Source organism: Limanda limanda, chromosome 6 (assembly GCF_963576545.1).
Source record: "Limanda limanda chromosome 6, fLimLim1.1, whole genome shotgun sequence".
NCBI lineage: Eukaryota > Metazoa > Chordata > Actinopteri > Pleuronectiformes > Pleuronectidae > Limanda > Limanda limanda.
In genome coordinates this window covers 21,038,428-21,056,683 of record NC_083641.1, presented here as the reverse complement: position 1 = coordinate 21,056,683, position 18,256 = coordinate 21,038,428, and the positions used below count along the sequence as shown (strand labels likewise).

The window sequence follows — 18,256 nt, the reverse complement described above, 5'->3', positions numbered from 1 at the left end:
ATATAAGCTGTTCACCAAAATGTACAAAATGACGGCTCCCAAAAGTGATGCCAAAATGTCCTGATCGCCCCCTAATGGCTGGCTGCAGTCAGGTCATAAACCACGCCTCCTCAGTGGGTGGGACGTGGCCCAAAGTAAAGAGTCAAAGTCCACATCCAATGCATTTTTCTCAGCAAATGGCCTCTGTCATTTAAAACTCTTTATAGCCCCTTTTTTCAACAGTTAAAACACTTTATACCATTTTCCTTTGGTCTGCAATTTCGAATGAACCACTTCCAGTTAACATGACTCAGCAGTAGACACCGTTTTTTAATTTGCACTGATGGAAAATTCACACCCAGGTAAATGCGCTTATATCTTGTTCTTTTTTTGGCAGTCTAGACATCGCACCTTCTCCAGCGCGATGTTGTGACACGCATTGAACTCCTGGGCGTTAGAGCATAAATAGACAAGAAAGTGATTGTACTTATTGTTCTTACATCTTGGGAACAACATGCCATAGATTTTTATTTTTAATCTTATCGGGCAAGATGCAACACGGCGAGTCAGTGAGGTGAGAGGGCTTCACAGTTTCAAGAGCATTCGTGACATTGAACATGGAAGAAACCAGCAATGCAAACTACTCTACATGCAGTGGGAGGGGGAGTAAACTGCCTTTGCTTTACTCTTATTACTAAAGTTGTCATATTATCTCAGTACAAATATCACTGATCTACCAGACTGCATTAGCAGAGATGCTAGCAGAGTTAGAAATGCTGCAGATTTCATTGAAAACACTGGCTTGCGATTTCAGCACCATCCCGAATGCGTCTTCCCTCCAAATGGTACTTCAGCTGTTTGGGCTTTAAATACAAAGCATGGTGCAGTACACTGAGGTCTTTACTGTTAGTACTTAGAGAAAGACTTGGCCGTCTTTGCAGAGCCTGGCTGGTTATTGAGCTGCACTTTGTTCTGCTCTAACATGGCGATCGGGGGACGTGCAGTGACTTCTGCTGCGTCTGAGTGCACAGAGGGAAGTAACTGTGTCTCAGCGAATTTACGACTGCATTGTACATACGTGCTTTACTGCACAGTCCGGGGATGATGCAGCACAGAGTACATATATCTCAGGATCAATACAGTGTTGTTATAAAAAAACGTTAGGTGCAGTACATATAGAATGGAGATAAATCATGGAAAGACTTGCTTTTATGAAGCTGTAACAGATTATTGGATTTTAATTGGAAAAGTTGGTTGTCTAGCCACCTGAAGCCAGAGGAAACACTGTGAACACAACCCTGACATACACTCAGTTGCCAGAGACATATTTCTGTTCTGTAGTCTGGCCTGGATGCTACAATAGAAACACACACGTCACTATTAATGTAACACAAATCACCTGCACTACAAACTGTATCGTCAAAATAGACCATACAGTTGAAAGAACATCTCCTAAAAGACAGTTTAAACTAAACCTGAACATAATAACCCAACTGTTAGATTAGATGTACGTCATAAACTGGCAACTGAGTGTAACTGTTTTAAGTTGCTGCAGTGATATTGTTGGCTACTTGAATTAGTAACTGGATAATCTGTGCAGCTTGCAGATACAGAGCAACATTAGCCTTGGTTTGGAGTCTTGTTTCTGGCCACCTGGTGAGTCTCTCAGTTTCTGGTCTCCTGAGGGGAAATAATGGCTCTTTAATGGTTAAAGGCTCCACTATGTTCACCAGCTAGAATCAAACTTCGCTTCTTTGCTGTTGGTCTCTGTACAGTCAGTTTATAGAAGGAACAGTTCCATGCTGTGGCCCTAAACTGAGCACTTGCTCGTTGTGGGAATGTTCCGTTTCTCTGTAATTGTACATGGTCTTGACCTTTCATGCTCTGAGATAATGTAAGTTATGATTTGGCACTATACAAATAAAATTGAATTGAAAAATTGCACTATGAGAGCAGTGACCCTGAACCTAAATGGTGCTGATGCAGCTAAAAGAACTAAAACAAAGAACTGAGAGATGCTGTAAAGGCCCTCTGAGCTCTCGTGAACTGCAGAATTTCCATTTTGTCAGTGTGAAAGCTCATAGGAGGCAAAAGAAAAAACAAAACAAGCACTCATTTGAAATGTCTCCATTCACTTTGAATCCATAGTTGAATAAAATCAAAGCAAATGACAATAAAATCTCATTCTCGTGATTTTAAACCTGTGAAAGTTATAAATTGTAGATTTGAACATGATTTAATATGAAAGTTACAATCCTTCCCATGTGTGTATAATTTATACTATAGTAAGTTACACAGTATGTGGATTATATATGCTTTAGTCCTACTTTCTGTCCTATATAGCCTCTATTTATCATTATATACTTTCAAGGTCTGCTGTCAACTCCTGTGGGTCTTGTGGATTTACTCTACTTGCCAAATAAAAAGATCTCGCTCCTGATTCATCCTTAAATGTGTCAGATAAAAGCAGCTTTCCACAGCGTGTCTGTATTATCTCCGAGCTTGTTTAGCCCCTCTTATCTTACCAGTATACTCTGGATCCACATGAGGAGGGTAGAAGCGGAAGTTGATGAAGAAGGGGATAGGCACTCCGAACTTGAACCACTCCACCACATAGGGGGGTTGCTGGCCGTCCAGGGGAGGGGACACGTCACACCCCAGGATCACGCTCTCTCCAGCGCGAGCCGTCACAAACCGGGGCTCCTCTCTCACTGCGTGGGCACCTGGGACGAGAAGGAACACAGCTCTCAGTACAACCGAGGAATGTTAACGCTCACCTCAGAGGGGGCTGGAGTCTGACATGTACGACAACAAGGTGAAGGGAAATACTTCTGCACAGAAATCCTGCAGATGAAGCAAAATAGTCTAATTGTATTTGAGACGTCCAAGACTAATTCACAAACAATAGTTGGGAGACAATTAAAGGCGGTTGACTAAAGTGCTGCACAATGGATTAAAAGCACATTTTGCTTCAGATGCTCATGGCCCACAACAGGATATTTGCCCAGACTGCTTGGTCACCGCACACCCGGGTAAAACGCTCTCGCTTTCACCAGCTTTCCTCGTGGCTCCATCATCATCTGTCACCTGCATCTGTTGGTGAGTGTTTTGTGGCTGTGCCATACTGTACAATAAATGAGCTGCCAAAGGGTTCCATTGATCATCGCTGGCTGCTGCTCAGATGAGCTTTACTATGAGCACCACCAGAACTGGCGTTTAGCCATGACTGTCCAGGCGCGCTGCCGAGCGTTGACCTATCAGATGACTGAAAGGTCGGCATACCTGCCTCAGCAGAACGCTCACTCTGGGAATGGATTTTCTCCAGCTGCCACCCCCGCTTTCATTGAACCGGCTGTATCTCCACCGTCAGAGCAAGCATGACTGCCCGCCTCCGCCCAAGGGGGGAAATCGCTTCAGGGATCAAGAGACATGCTGACGGTTCACTCCAGAGAAACACCAGCTGAATAACGTAACGCTTTCATTAGCAGTATCATTTGCATTATCAGGGCACATTTTTACAGGAAGAGCGAACACGCTGGGAGTTGGAGGAGTTACGGCCACAAACGGCGTCGGTGTGACCGTCGGTTACAGCTTTTCTCTGCTTCGTGTTCCGCCACCATCACTGTTGTGTGAAATGGAAATGTCATGACTGCGAGCCCTGTGCCTTTTCAACTGTATCCACTGAAATTAAGACCAAAATATTTTCACCCAGTTCTTCTGTCTGAAAAAGAAAGCTCCACCCCTACATGCCATATGCACAATCACTGAGGGATTGTGTTCACCAGTTTAATCTGCATTATCCTGTGACACAGTTAATCCACTTTACTCATTTTAACCAGCACAGATTCTGGACTGAAACAGGGCAGATTTAATCAAATTACACTTTGTAAAGTGGACATGTGGTTCGGCAGTTACAAGCCTCAGCCGTGGAATCTGCTAGCTCCTCAGTAGTCAGAAGGTAAAAGCAGCTATGCTATGCTACTGTGAGGTTTAATGAGCCACACAGACCGAGTGAAGCCCGTTCACGACTCAGTGAACCCCACATGAGCAATGAACAGCCGCTGTAGCTCGTCAGGTTTGGACCAGCAGCAGAACACGAACAGCTGCACGAATCCGAACACAAACGTAAAAGAGAATCAACTTCCAACCGGCCCACAGTGAACGTTACAAGTGTAAAAGCTCATCGGAGGCAAATTGACAGCTACCAGCCACAGAGACAGTACATCAAAGAAAATAAACTACACTAGTACAAGCACTAATTTGGAACATCTAAATCATACCGGTAATAAAGCAGCATTTTTCATTAGAATGAAACTGAGGGGGGGTGTGTGTGCCTGATGAAACCCAGCGCAGCCTGTCAGGACGTGTGGAGATTTCTCAGACTGAACGAGCGGGGAGTTGATTGTTGCTCCGAGCTTCTGTGGGCATGACGCTGCCCTGCACACTGAGCAAACCATGACCTTTTAATGCGCCTCGGCAGAAAACCTGTCCCATGCAGTTATAAGCACAACAAATTCAGAAATCTGCTAAACTAATCCTTTCAGGCTTGCCAAACTCTGAAATTCACACCTGAGCACACTCCATTGCAGCCTCATTTATAACACCTTTAACAACGATTACAATAACCCCTCTCAACAAGCCATACGCTGATTGTGTTGACGCCAACATTATTTTAGACACACTGTTTAGAAAATAAATAACCCCCAAAAAATGTGATCGCTGAATTACAAACTGGAACTGGGTACTTTGGCATATTGGGACGTCTTAGAGGAAAGGTTACACATTTAGGAAACCATGATTATTATTCTACTAGCACCTCTAAAGCCTTTTTATTGAGCGTTCTATCTCGATTGTCTACTTTGTACCTAAGCCTTTATGCTAAGCTAGGCCAACTGTCTTCTGGATGTAGCTTCATTTTTACTCTTCAGATGTGAGGGTGGAGTCAATCGTCTCATCCTATTCTTGGTAAAATTTGCCAAAATGCGCATTTTCCTGAGATGTCAAACTTCTCCTACTACTAAACCTGTGGAAAGTTGAACATTACAGCTTTAAATCTGATAATTTCCAAGCCTCTGTCAAATGCTAAAATGCAGCTCAAAAAATTATGAACTATTTTTGCAGCCAAGGTTACAGCAAGACTTTTAGTAAAATATTTACTGGATATTTCAGAAAAAATCTTTATTCCATCAAAAACCTATTTGCTGCAGACAGACCACATTGAAGGGCTTTGGTGGAGGAGGCCTCATGCACGGCCCAATGCAAAAACATGATGCAAGTATGCAAGTCCAACAGTGAGACGGAGCAATAGAAATAGAGCTCAAACATACATCTCACACCTCCATATGAACTGGGAAAAAAGGTTGTCTGGGTCCCACGGTTGCAGGTTTTCAAGACTGGGGGCTTTGGATGACAAATTGCGGCAGATACTCTGAGTGTTGTTTGTCTTAACATTCACTGTACGGGCTCCAGCTCTTGTGGATTTCAGAACAAAAGGCCGTGCAGGCTCCCATCCATAATGAAACACACTGGACACATTGTTTGGTTTGAGTAAGTAGAGTCACTTGACATGAAACACGGGCTCAAACCCTGTGGCACAACAGTGACGGCGGCTGAAATCTATTGTTTTCTCTGCAGACAGTTCAGGTTGCAGACGTTTAGCGGCTCAGGTTTCTCACTGGCCTTATTTTTGGATCCTGGCGGCGAAGGAAGCACGTCTGAGATAGAGAGGAGCCTTTAAAGACTTAAGATAATAAATGGGAGGGCTAATAATTCTCCAATTTCTTTATGAGATCCTCAAGAAGAGACAATCAGCACAATCTCGGACGGCGCTTTGAACTTTTTAATTTCCTTAATGGAAATGTGCAGTTTTACGAGGGCTTATTCAGGCGAATTATTTATGTTCTCGACAAGGCACATATGTGATAGAATCGCCCAGGCAGATCTTCCAATTAATCAGTTTTGTAAATGTAAAAGGATCAATACAGTTAAAGTTAGGGTGAATTTAAGTTAAAGAGTGAAGAGTGAAACTGTCCAAAATTCACAGAGGCAGAAATCTGTTGAGTAAGATCTGGACAAACCAGGCAGCTAATAAATCCAGGAGACCAATATGGTGTATGCATCCAGCACAGAATGGTTTACTGTTATGATCATGAATTTCTGAAGCGTAACAATTCAGTCACTTGTCCGATTAATCACAATACGGCAGGTAGGACATGCACCAAAGCAATAATTCCTCATTGTTGGGCAAAGGTTAAACAGGCAGTGTCACCGCAGGTTAGTCAGAGAGAAGAACAGGACTGGAACTAGTGATTACTTTCATTGATTTTCAATTTGATCTCTAAAATGCCAGAAAAGTGTGAAAAATAGTTGTTTGTTACCTGAAGCTTTCAGATATCTTGTTTTTCCAACTGACAAAATCCAAGATGTTTAATTTATTATCACTACTGTAAACTGTTTTGACCTTTGAATTCCCCAGATTTTCTCTTTTAAAAATATTTCTGGGCAAAAGAGGTAAAACTAGCAGATGTTTCACTCTAACAAACAGTTCAGGACCGTCTTATTCACATGTGTAAAAACAAACAGGTTATTATTTTTAATTCTAAATCTAAATTCTAGTTTGAATTCAGTTCCAATAAAGCATTAATCTCACCTTTTTGTTACTAATTGGCTCATTGTTGGCACTCTGCAGTAATGGGCTTACTACAGCTTGGAATTACACAAAGCGAGCACAATATAGAATTTATTTGGCCACAAAGGTGAGATTTTTGTATTTTCAAACAGTATTTATCAGTTTTACAACAGAAAAGACTTGTGTCTGCCAAGGCATCATGTATGAATTAAATTGAACTTGATAAAGTTTCCTGACTGGTTCTGGAAGAAACACCTTCTGGATCTGTGAACCATGTTTTGTGTCTAAGCCTGAAAAAAGGCTTTGAACGATTTATCGATTGTCAATTTTTTTTAATCAAAGAGGTGTTTTAAAATTTTTCTGAGATCAATAAAAAATCAAAGCAAATCACAATTATGAAGGAAAATATCCAGAACTGAATGAAGCATCCCTAGAAGAACGTTAACCGATACACACAATGTTATGTAACAAACATCATAAACCAGAGCGAGACATCTGCTTGAGGTCAATCAGCAGCTGTCCAGACCGGCACATGAATCACTGCAGCAGAACCACGGGGGCATGTGAGGTTAAATCTGGAGGAGATTTCAACTCGCTGTGTTTTTTCAAGAGGCAGCGGATGAAAATGGCTCTTTTGCAACATTGTACTATGAGAAATGATCAGATCTGTACAGTAAATAGACTCTGGAGGCAATTTTGGGCAATAATCCGGCAGAGCAGAGCTAGAGACATGTCTTGACACTAATGAGGTCCAATAACACATTGAACAATACTGAGGAAAAATATGAAAACTGAGGGAGTTCAACGAGGGACTGTTTTAGACGAGCGCTGCTTGGATTGTCTGGTCCAGGGTGCTTAATTCTATTCTTTTGACACCAGCGCAATATTTCACCCATTAAAAACTAAAAATCCAATATTTACCTCCCGTTCAAGTGTGATCCAGCGCTCGAGAAACGACAACCATTGCTAACTGCGGGGGAGATTCTGCAAAGGATGCATGAAGAGCTGTGTGTGCGGATACGAGCGCCACTTTACACTGGACAGAGCTCCCGATGTGGAGGATGTAATGGAATATAGACTGGACGGAGGCTGGAGAGAGAGTCTCAAGGACGTGCAGCCACTGGGCTGGATGGGCCACTGACAGGGCGGTAATTGAATGCCAGCCTGTGTGCGCTGAAGGTCACATAAGGATGGTCTGAGTGTATGTGGGCGCGTGTGTGTGAGTGCGTGTGTGTATGTGTGTGTGTGTTTATGCGTGTGTGTGTCCGTGTTAATCTGGGACTGTATAATTCAAGTGTACTGCAGCTAAAGTACAACAGATTACAAAAACAGTGCAAGGCATAGAAACCGTATTTCCCCTTAATAATTCATTACTGATGCATAAAGGGCTTCACCTAGAGACATATTCAGGCAGCCAGAATATTTACGTTCACACTTCTGTCCTTACGTTTTTACTGAGTTTACAGTATATTCAGATGATGACATTCACCTGTTTTTTTATCCCAGTATATTCAGAATTCTACCATAGAAGCAAGCACAATATTACACATTTAAGTACCACAATTACACACATAGATGTATGTGTTCTGTCTTTTATTTACTACTTTATTACTTGTTGTACAAGTTGCAATGTTTCATTTCGATTTTTGTAGCCTCATTTATGGCCCTGCTAAATTTGGCTTAATTATTGAATACAGAAGGATATTAGATTGTTTTTCAGGGAACAAATGTCCATACGTGGAAACAAAAAACAAGGCGCACAACACACTTGATAAAAGCTCTGTTTCCAGGGCTGACTTGTTAGTTATTATCGTAGACACAGATGTCAGTGGGATTTATACACAGGTTTTTTTGCTTCTGGAACAGAATCCAAAAGTTCAGGTTTCATTTCATCTCGATCTAATAGGAAACCCAACCTGGCAGCCAAGGTAGAAGCTGCTTCTTATGAGATTGGCAGACAGCCTGATCTTTGTTGGTAATTTTGACATCTGCAGAGAAGAAATTAAAAATACATCCACTCACAGCTCCAATGTGATCACTACATACAACTACTCTGCAAAATTGCATTCATAACTAGTTTAGTCCAAGTGTAAAGCAAATCGTTCATCTCACATTTTACACAACAGTCTGCAGACCAGAGGGTATATGCTTTCTGTCTAAAGATGCTGACCAGCATGTCGCTCCACAGACAAAGACCTCAGCGTCTGCTGCTTTTACTTCTGCACGGGGACAATCCAGGACAGATCTGCTCTCTTCATTATTTAGCTCCATTTAAAGGCAGAGGTCCCCGATCAGACGAGCAATGTTCAGTCAGGGATGTGCTGACACCTGCTCCAGCACACAGCAAGTACAGAGAGACAGAGAGAGAGAGAGACAGAGAGACAGAGGAACAGAGAGGGAGAGAGAGAGAGAGAGAAAGAGAGAGAGAGAGAGAGAGAGAGAGAGAGAGAGAGAGAGAGAGAGGGAGGAAGAGAGAGACAGAGAGCAAGACAGAGCGAGAGAGACAGAGAGAGAGAGTGAGGAAGAGAGAAACAGAGCGAGACTGAGCGAGAGAAAGAGAGAGGGAGAGAGAGAGAGAAAGAGACAGAGCGAGAGAAAGAGAGACAGAGAGAGAGAGACAGAGAGCGAGCGAGGAAGAGCGAGACAGAGAGAGAGAAAGAAAGAGGGAGGAAATAAAGGAGACAGAGACAGACAGAGGGAAGAAGAGAGAGACAGAGACTGAGAAAGAAGGCGAGACAGAGAGAGAGAGAGATGGGGAGGGAAACGGAGACAGAGAAAGAGAGGGAGGAAGAAAGACACAGACGAGAGTGATGTGTGAGAGCGGCTGTGTGTGCCAGAGAAGCCTCAGAGGGCGAAGCAGCATTTCGAGGAGCAGCTCTACCAGAGGAGCACGTTACAGGACATCTCTCAGGGACTGAAGTCACAGAAGTTCCTCAGTCTCGCCATGTTTCAGTCATTTTTTACAGACGATCACGTTATTTTTTTTTCACGAGTTTTCATTGTTTACAATAAGGTGTTTTAAAGACGTTACAGGGAAGCACATTGCTGCTTATCGGCACTTCCATGAAGTTTGTTTAATTAAAACTGGTTATCGGCGTTTTCAGGGGTCAATAAATCATATGTAACAGGGAGTGAGCTCCTGTGTTACATGTGAACTGCTCCGACATCGGCTCCACATATCTTCCAATCAACATATCCACTTCCATATATTTCCCATTCGCCGCCTCCCTCTCTCTAACGCTCACTTCCTCTTTCTATGACTCTCACACACACACACACACTCGAGCTGCAGCTCAGAGCGACATAAGAGTGCTCAGTGTGGATTCAACACTTATCTCTGAAGATGCGCACTTCTTCTGGCAGATGCATATATGTGTTTCCTCAGAATAGAAAAAACCACGGCAGATTCAGGATTGAAAAGATCCTTTCAGCAGCATGAAATGTCTTACTGATTGAAGGTGGAGTAAAGCTGGGGAGAAAATAGTGCTGATTTGAATTATTATATCAGGGAATAGTAGCTGCTGAATTACGCTATCAGATGATTTATGTGTCTCATTGTTAATACATGGAGGAAAGGTTTAGATTCAGAATTTGCCTGAGTGTCTTTTGATGGTTTTGTTACATTTTCAAATCATGTGGATTATTGTCAATTATAACTATATGTAATTTATGATACAATACACAAACTCTCTCATCCAGAGAAATCTACAAGCGCTCCAGCAAATAATCATATTAATCAGAATCTATATTGATAGTATAACAAACTGAATGTATTTGGGTTTTGATCTAATGCCTTCATAAAACAAGCAATCAATATATATTGATATATATCACTTTGGGTAATGGAAGCTTTGCCCAAGTTTTAGTGACTGAAGGATAAGTGGAGAAAATAAACTGCAAAATATCCAATATTTAAAATAATTGTTATCCGGAGGAATAAAATCTAAGATCAATAAATGATATCATTAATAGTTTGAATACCCAAAATAAGATTTAGTTTTGTTTTCTATGACACGTCAAACATCTAGGTCGCCCCACACTGGTTAACAATGGTAAAATATACATAACAAATATTTTGTGGTAAAAATAAAAAACAAATCTATGAGTTAAATAACAGCAGAAGTACTTTTAAATGTTTCAAAATGCAAAACGTCAAAAAACGATCTGCTGCAAACCAACAGATGTTTGATGATTTTGCACCTCTTCTGTTTCAGCACTAACAGGGTTATTCCAAAATGTGCATGAAAACTTGTGCCTGGAACAAAAAGCAGGTGTTGGCCTACAGACAGTGGAACATGTGGGATGTTTGAGGACTTGAAGGATTCAGCATCTGCATTTTAGAAACCTCTCAAAAACAGAGGCAGAACGAGTAAGAGGCGCCTGCACAGGACGCACAGACCAGTCTGATAGCTCCTTATACAAAGAATTGACAAACTGCTCCATCAGGTCACCTCTGATTGACTGGAGGTGTTTTCTGGGACAGCATCCAGTCCTGCTCCAGGATGAATGATGACATCAGCCCTTTTTTTAAAAACTGTTCAACCTCTGTCAGCCTGCAGACCTTCATCCACCACCACCACCCTGGAATATGTACTTGATTGTATAAATTCAAAGACATTGAAGAAGATCAACTCTGCCTTCTCTAATGAAGGGGCTCGATATTATCAGGTCGGTTTAGCCCCTTCTGAGCGATAAGAGCATCCATATCCTAATCTGACTAACCTAACTTGTATAATCAGGGGTCTGCGACTTTATCCCCTTGATGAAGCTGTTTCTTTACAAACTAATCCACTCCCCTGCAGAGAATTTCCAACTAGTCCTAAAGAACATGTTCTACCAGTAAGGAGAATTAACCAAACCTTAGTTATTTTTAAATGCATTAAATAAAGAATGAGCAGCGAGCCAACTTTAGACACTGACACATTGTTCATTTCCCTTATAATTATTACGCGTGGTTGTGTCATTTTTTCTTTTTTTTACAAGAAATATCCTTGTGATTAAAATCTAAATTCCTGATCATTTATTGGAATTGAGGGGGAAACTTTGCAGGAAATTACAGGACGTGTAACATAAGGTGCTCATGTGCAGAAGTGACACAGCTGTACAGATAACCTCCTAACCTCCACCTTAAAACCTTTTAAGGCAGTACAACACTGAGCGGTCACTTTTTAAGAAAATAGAATTGTAATATAATGTATTGTAGCGTTCAAACACGCAAACAAATAATCATATCATCTTTCAGATCAGTCTCCTTTCGTCCTAGTCTGAGACCTATCAAAAATCCTGTTATATTCCGATCACCCGGTCAGATATTTTACTTACAATGGTAACATGTCAGACGGGTCTATACTTATATAGCGTTCAGCTGAATGATAAGACAGATGGTCTTTAGATCTTTGCTCCACAGATAATGTAACTAGACGTCCAGTAAGTACAGGATCAACACAACCACAACAGTTTATTTAACTAGTAAGAGGCACTACTTGTTTCAAAAGGAGATGATAATCTAGCGGCTGAGAGAGTTAGTCCCTCCGACCAGATCTGCATGATCTGAAAAACTGGCGTTCCCAGAATGCCGCAGGGTTTGTTTGCATGGAGACTCTGCTGGGAGTGGACCGGGGGAGGAGAGCGGAGGGGGAGGGTGGAGGGGGCATCACCAGGAAGAGCTGGCTCATGCCCAGTGCTGAGAGTCTGCCATCCACCCCTTGAGCACACGCTCCCTCCTAAGCTCTTTACTAAGCTTCACTCTCATGACTGTAGCACGACACCAAGGAAAATGAGTAGGAGAGATGAAGTTGAGCTTCAGTCAAGCAAATACGTTTAAAAGACAAAGCTAGGAAAACATAAAAGGTAAAAACAGCAATGACACAATGCTGCTAGAAATCTAGATTATTAATGAAAATGATGGAGTGACTACACTGTAATGACTCTTGAAGAAACAGGTTAATTTGACCGATGGAGATTTATCAAATGCAGTTAGGGAACTTTGCATCTGCTGCTGAGGATGTTTGGTTCTTTCACCTCAGGTGAACCAAGACTTGAAGATTTTGAACTGTTGAGATGATCTTTTATGGAAAAAAACCAATGACAAAACTATGATAAAAGTAATTTTCTGAGCCAAAACAATGTGAAGGATGAGAGGATTTGAATTTGTAGAGCATCACATCCAACTCAGATTTTCTTTGTACATCTGATGCACTGGAAAACTGTTACTGTTATACAAATTACACACAGTGAGTGTAGACAGCCTCAGGTCCATCAAAACCAAAACATGTTCTCCTACAGCGAGTTGCTGTTTGTGTGCTGGAGGAGTGGTGTCGTAATTTTTGATTAAAAATATTGTGAAGTGAAAAAATACAACACATTCACAGCGATTTTGATTAGCTACTCAGGTCATTAGGGGTTCATGAACGGAGCGCAACAGAGAGCTCTGCATTTACGACCCCAATCTCTGCAAAAACAAGAAAGAAAACTGCGACAACTCAAAACCTTATTGAGCCAAAAATAAAACAAACATTTGTCGTGTACTGTTTGGTCTGTATTCATTTGCAGCTTTGTTTCCTTTTAAACAAACTGACTGTTATACTGCAGTAGTTCTCAGGGGTGAGGGCGACCTTAATTCTTATAGATGGTGAAACATATTGAAATGAGTGAAATCCAACATATTCAAATTGAAATTCTAACAACATTTTTATTCATTTCCTATAGTTTTATGAGGTTTGAATTCTGACTTTGCAAAACTAATGACATCATTCAACTTGTAAAGAAAAAAACACTCATATCATTACAACTCATTGAAGCACAGTGGATGTCAGACAAATTCAATCACTGCTGACAAATCATGGAAACGCAGCGTTAAACAACGTCCCAGACAGTTTCAACACCCGACAAAAACTCAAGACAGCCCAGCCAATCTGAAACTGGACCCGCAGAGACAGTGGGAGGGCTTACAGACACCAATTCAGCACTACTGGGAGGCCCCAGATACGTGAGTGACAGTTCTGACACCTCCACAAATCCTGTCTGCTCCTATACGTCTCTGTCTTGGAAGAAACGGGCCTTCAGAAGAAACCCGAAACAAGAACAAGTGTGCTAATTCACGGTTCAGGAGGGAGATTCTGGATCGTGTGCAGCATCAAGGAGCCGTCGCACGAGTAGGGAATTAAGATGAATATCATCTGGCCAAAAGCCAGTTCAACAAACGCTTAAAAAATGCCAAGTCCCAGCACAGGAGCGGAGAGGAGTCAGTCTGCCATCAGTGACTCAGGATGAAAATAGTCCTTCAAATATACCACTCCTCAACACTTGCCAATGACATTTAATTACTTCTATATCGCCATCAGCGTCCCTCTTGCTTCACCTTGATTGGTTGCCAAGTCATCATTGACTTTGTTGAACTAACCTCCCGTCTCCCTGACCATATGCTGCCTCCCCAATGGGCACTTGGCACCAGAAAACTTCTTTGACCACCATTTACTGTGACTGATTGTTCATACCTGAGCAATCCTGTGCAAATCACTGACTGGTGGTAAAAACAAGGGTCCTGCAGTATGTTGGACGTGAGCTTTTCTTTTCACGTTTTTACATCGAAGTCCAATCGTCATTTAAGTAATAAAGTTGTTTGTCTTACAACCCTCAAGAAAATATGTTTTATTTTTTTGTTACTTTTCAATGAAAACAGTTTCTGAAGTTCTGACCAGTGTAAATTTAAATCTAAATTCAAAAATTCAAAATAAATCTAAACACATAATTTCTCGTGGAATACCTGTTGACGACTTTCTCTGTAGTACCACAATTTGATACTATTTTACAATGTGATTTTTTGTATTTTTACTGACAAATAAATAATCTACAGTAATCTACAAACTGATTATGTAGTTTCATAATATATATATATATATAGCCTCACATCTAAGTCAGTATTATCCAAATATGTACAGAGACAAATTATTTTACATGAGCTGTTTCAGTAAATTTATGCTGTTTTAAAATGTTCTGGCGGAAATTAAAGAAATTAATTTAACTGTAGACTCATTGGTCCTTTGTTTGTGCCTAAGCAAAGTGCAAATATAACAAAATACCACTCCTGAGAAAGGAGCCAAATCTCAGCTCCACTGAGCTGCAATAATCCTACTTTTTCTTTGTTTGTTTTGGAGCATATTAGTTTTTAACCATCTGTTTCCAGTCCGTTGGTACCTTCAAATCTGACCTGTATCTCCCAGAACTGACAAAATTTGGATTTTCAGAACTGTTACTTCCAAGGTTTTTTTTCTATTGGATAGACTATAAGGTCAAGTTTGGACCACCAGCTTTTTGGTTTGGCCTATATCCCTCATTGGAGAGGGCTGATACTAATTCAGTTAATATGCATATCACCAGCCTACCGTATCCCAAGGGAAAGTATAGGATTTGTAGCTTCATATCAGAGTATGCGCAAAGAAGCTTATATAGTTTTCATTACTTATGGAATTAGTTCAACATTTTTGGTCAAAAGCTGAGAAGATGTTTGAAAAGGGAGCCAGTTAGCTTAGCTTAGCATAACGAATCGGAGCAGGGAGAGACGGATCTGCCCATCTCACAAATGAACATGTTGTACTTTAGCGTGTAGAGGAAACCAAAGTGAGAAAATACAGGTGTAATAAAATAACATATTACACCCCATGCAAAATAAATGGATTATTTATAAATTTCAGTTTTTGTATTGATCAAAAAGACATTTAATCCAGAAGATGTCATGCCATAGGTAGATGTTTGTACAATTGAACAGAACCAGGCTAGCTGTTTCCCTTTGTTTCCAGTCTTTGTGCTAAGCTAACCTAACTGGCCACAGACTCACATGTGCAGCTGAGCAGGCAAACAAGAGTGGTGGCAATTTTCTCATTTAATTCTCAGCAAAAACGCACAATTCTGCTTTGTTTAATACATATTGTCCAAAAGTCAAACTACACAAAACTGAAGTTGTGTTTTGTTCTTTACATATGTCTGTCTGGAAACAAATGCAGCTACACCGAAAGTATGACTTCACACATTCTCAAAATAGCAGACAGATTGCTGTGTGGTCTCCATCCTGAGACACAAGGGATGCTGACAAGTCACAGTTTGTGTTAACATGAGTTTGAGAGGTTCTGTGCAGCACCAGACAAAGATCAGACACTTTATTCTGGGAAACTGCAATAGAGGAAGTAAACCAGCTCTCATTTTTAACACGTTGTGATCCGTGACTCTCCGGTGCAGCCTGTCATCCTAAAGTAAATAACCTCCAGAGCAATGCAGATACCAGACAACACCTACGAATCAATGTCCCTCAGCCACATTCATGCCTTCTTGAAATAGAGAATTTAAGCAGTGACATCGTTGAGACGTCCTCGGCGCCTAAATCTAACATTTCTCTTAAATATGTTTCTCACACTGTGCTCATCTTTTCAGTGTGGGTCTGTCATCACAGGAGGAGCCAGACCTGTGGGCAGACCAGTTCTGACTGGGTATGTGGGGTCATGGGGATCAGTTACCAGGCGACAGCTTGGCACATGTCTCCCTCATCTGGACATGAGTGGAAGAGCAAGGTTAAGTAAGTACATGGGTCAATGCAGAGTGCTCAGGAGGAAAAACAAGAACAAAAGGGATATTGTGCAGTTTGCAGGTCCAGGAATGACTAGTTTATGAAGCACTTAGATCAGCGCCAGACGAGCCTTGCAGCTTGTGTGCTGCTCACAGGATCACACACTCAGCACTGGGGCCCAGTGCATGTGAAGTGTGGAGATCCGGCACATGGATCCCATGCACGCAGCAGTGGGCTCGATCAAACCCAGGAGTGCATTTTATCTGACACGTGATGCATTATTTAGTTACTTTTCCATCTTGAGGGCTGAGACGGTCACACCCCTCTCTGGAGAGCCCTAGTGGGACTGATTGCTATGATACAATGCACACACGTTCCTGAATGCGAGGACGCTTATTCCCCCATTTGCTCTGCATGTTTCAAATCACAAATCACAGGCCCCTGAACCCACAGACAGAATCAATCAGCCTCTCGCTGCCATGCTCCATCACTGTGGACTCCAGGGTTTCTCCCAGTGGCATGTGCAGCAGCAGCAGCAGCAGCAGCAGCAGCAGATATCATCATGCACATGCACCAGGCCTGTGCAAGACAATTGTTGTCTCCCTTACGTGATTAAACCAGGGATGAACTTTCACGTCACACAAGAGAGAGTCTGCGTTACAATGAAATAGCTCCACACTCTATGTGACCTGACATACAATACACACACACACACACACACAGAAAAAAAAAAAACCACGGTGCGATTAGGGGAAAAGCTGCAGGACGCGCACACGCACACATCGGATCATATGCAATATTCCTGCACTTCAACTCACCTTGAGCGGCCGTTCCTCTGGTGCTGAATACACTTGCTATCAGAGTGGCCACATACCAAATCATAGTACTAGAGCCGACCAGCTATTACCACGCAAAGTGCCCCGTTCAGCCAATCTCTCATATTCGACCTTGCACCTCGCGGTCTCTCGGCAGCACGATCCCCCTTTTCATATCCTGCTCTCTCTCTCTCTCGTGGCGCGTGCCTTCATCCCTTCATCCCTCCCCCGTCCTTCCATCCGCATCCTCCTCTCTCCCGAAGAGACAGAGCACCTGCACCCTCCGCTCGTAGTAGACGGTGGAGACGTTTCTACGAGCGCATAGTGAAACCGAGGTGTGAGGAGGACGCAGCCACAGGTCCCGCCCCCTCGCCGCCCTCCCATTGGCTGCCCGGCGAGGCTCCGGGGCTGCGCATTGGCTCTGCGCACAGCTCCAAGGTGAGTTGGAGCGTGCCGTAGTACCGGAGCCGCAGAATCATGCGCATTGACAGAAGAGCCGCGTCCACGTCTTGGAGCATCTCTCTCCTAAACTGGCCCCATGTGCACCACCACCTCCACCACCACTACAACGTGCACGACCACCACCTCCACTACCACTACAACGTGCACGACCACCACCAGCACCGCCCGTCATCCATTCATCCGCTGGCACCGTGCGCCTCTTTGTGCCGCAGCTTTATGAACGAGGGGCATGAAGCTGCTGGAGGATGCGAGTGACTCATCCGTCGATCACCCATCGCCCCTCGGCTGTTGTCATGTCGCTGTCACCGACATGAAACGCTTCTCCCCCCCCCCACCACCACCACCACCCCTCTTCCTCTTCCTCTTCCTCTTCCTCTTCTCTTCCTCTCCACCACCGTGTCTGGGTTTGTGTGATGGGTGTGGCGACAGATACTAAACCATTCGCCTGTGTGTATGGTTTTTGCACACATGGGTACCAGTGATGAGGCTCTTCCTCCTCCTCAGACTCCCTCCCTCTGTTTTTTCTGCATGCATGACCAGGGAGGATGCATTCCGCCTCTAGCTGCTGCTCATCACATCCCATCGCACCTCACACCGGCTGCTGCTGCTCAGCGCCACGTTCTGTACATCTCGTTTTTTTTCCCTTCCTGCAGATTTTGTCACATTTTTTTTTGTCTGTCTGTCTCCCTCCTCCCCTCCCTTCCCTTCCCTTCCCTTTTTTTTTTTTTTAGGAGCCTGTCATAGGCTATTCCTGTCTGGAATCAAAGACTTAAAAAAATCAAAGACATTCTCCATTTTCTTATGCAGAGCGTT

General features: G+C 42.7%; 1 protein-coding gene across 1 annotated transcript in view; it reads right to left on the bottom strand.

The window, feature by feature from the left end:
- igsf9ba (immunoglobulin superfamily, member 9Ba) overlaps nt 1-17,048 on the bottom strand; it is a 56,890-nt gene extending 39,842 nt beyond the window's left edge. Inside the window, exons 1-2 of the mRNA XM_061073615.1 lie at nt 16,985-17,048; nt 2,505-2,702 (exon numbers count right to left, since the gene is read on the bottom strand). Coding sequence (XP_060929598.1) covers nt 2,505-2,702; nt 16,985-17,048 — 262 coding nt within the window. The remainder of the gene's footprint in view (nt 1-2,504; nt 2,703-16,984) is intronic.
- Between the last annotated feature and the right edge of the window lie 1,208 nt (nt 17,049-18,256).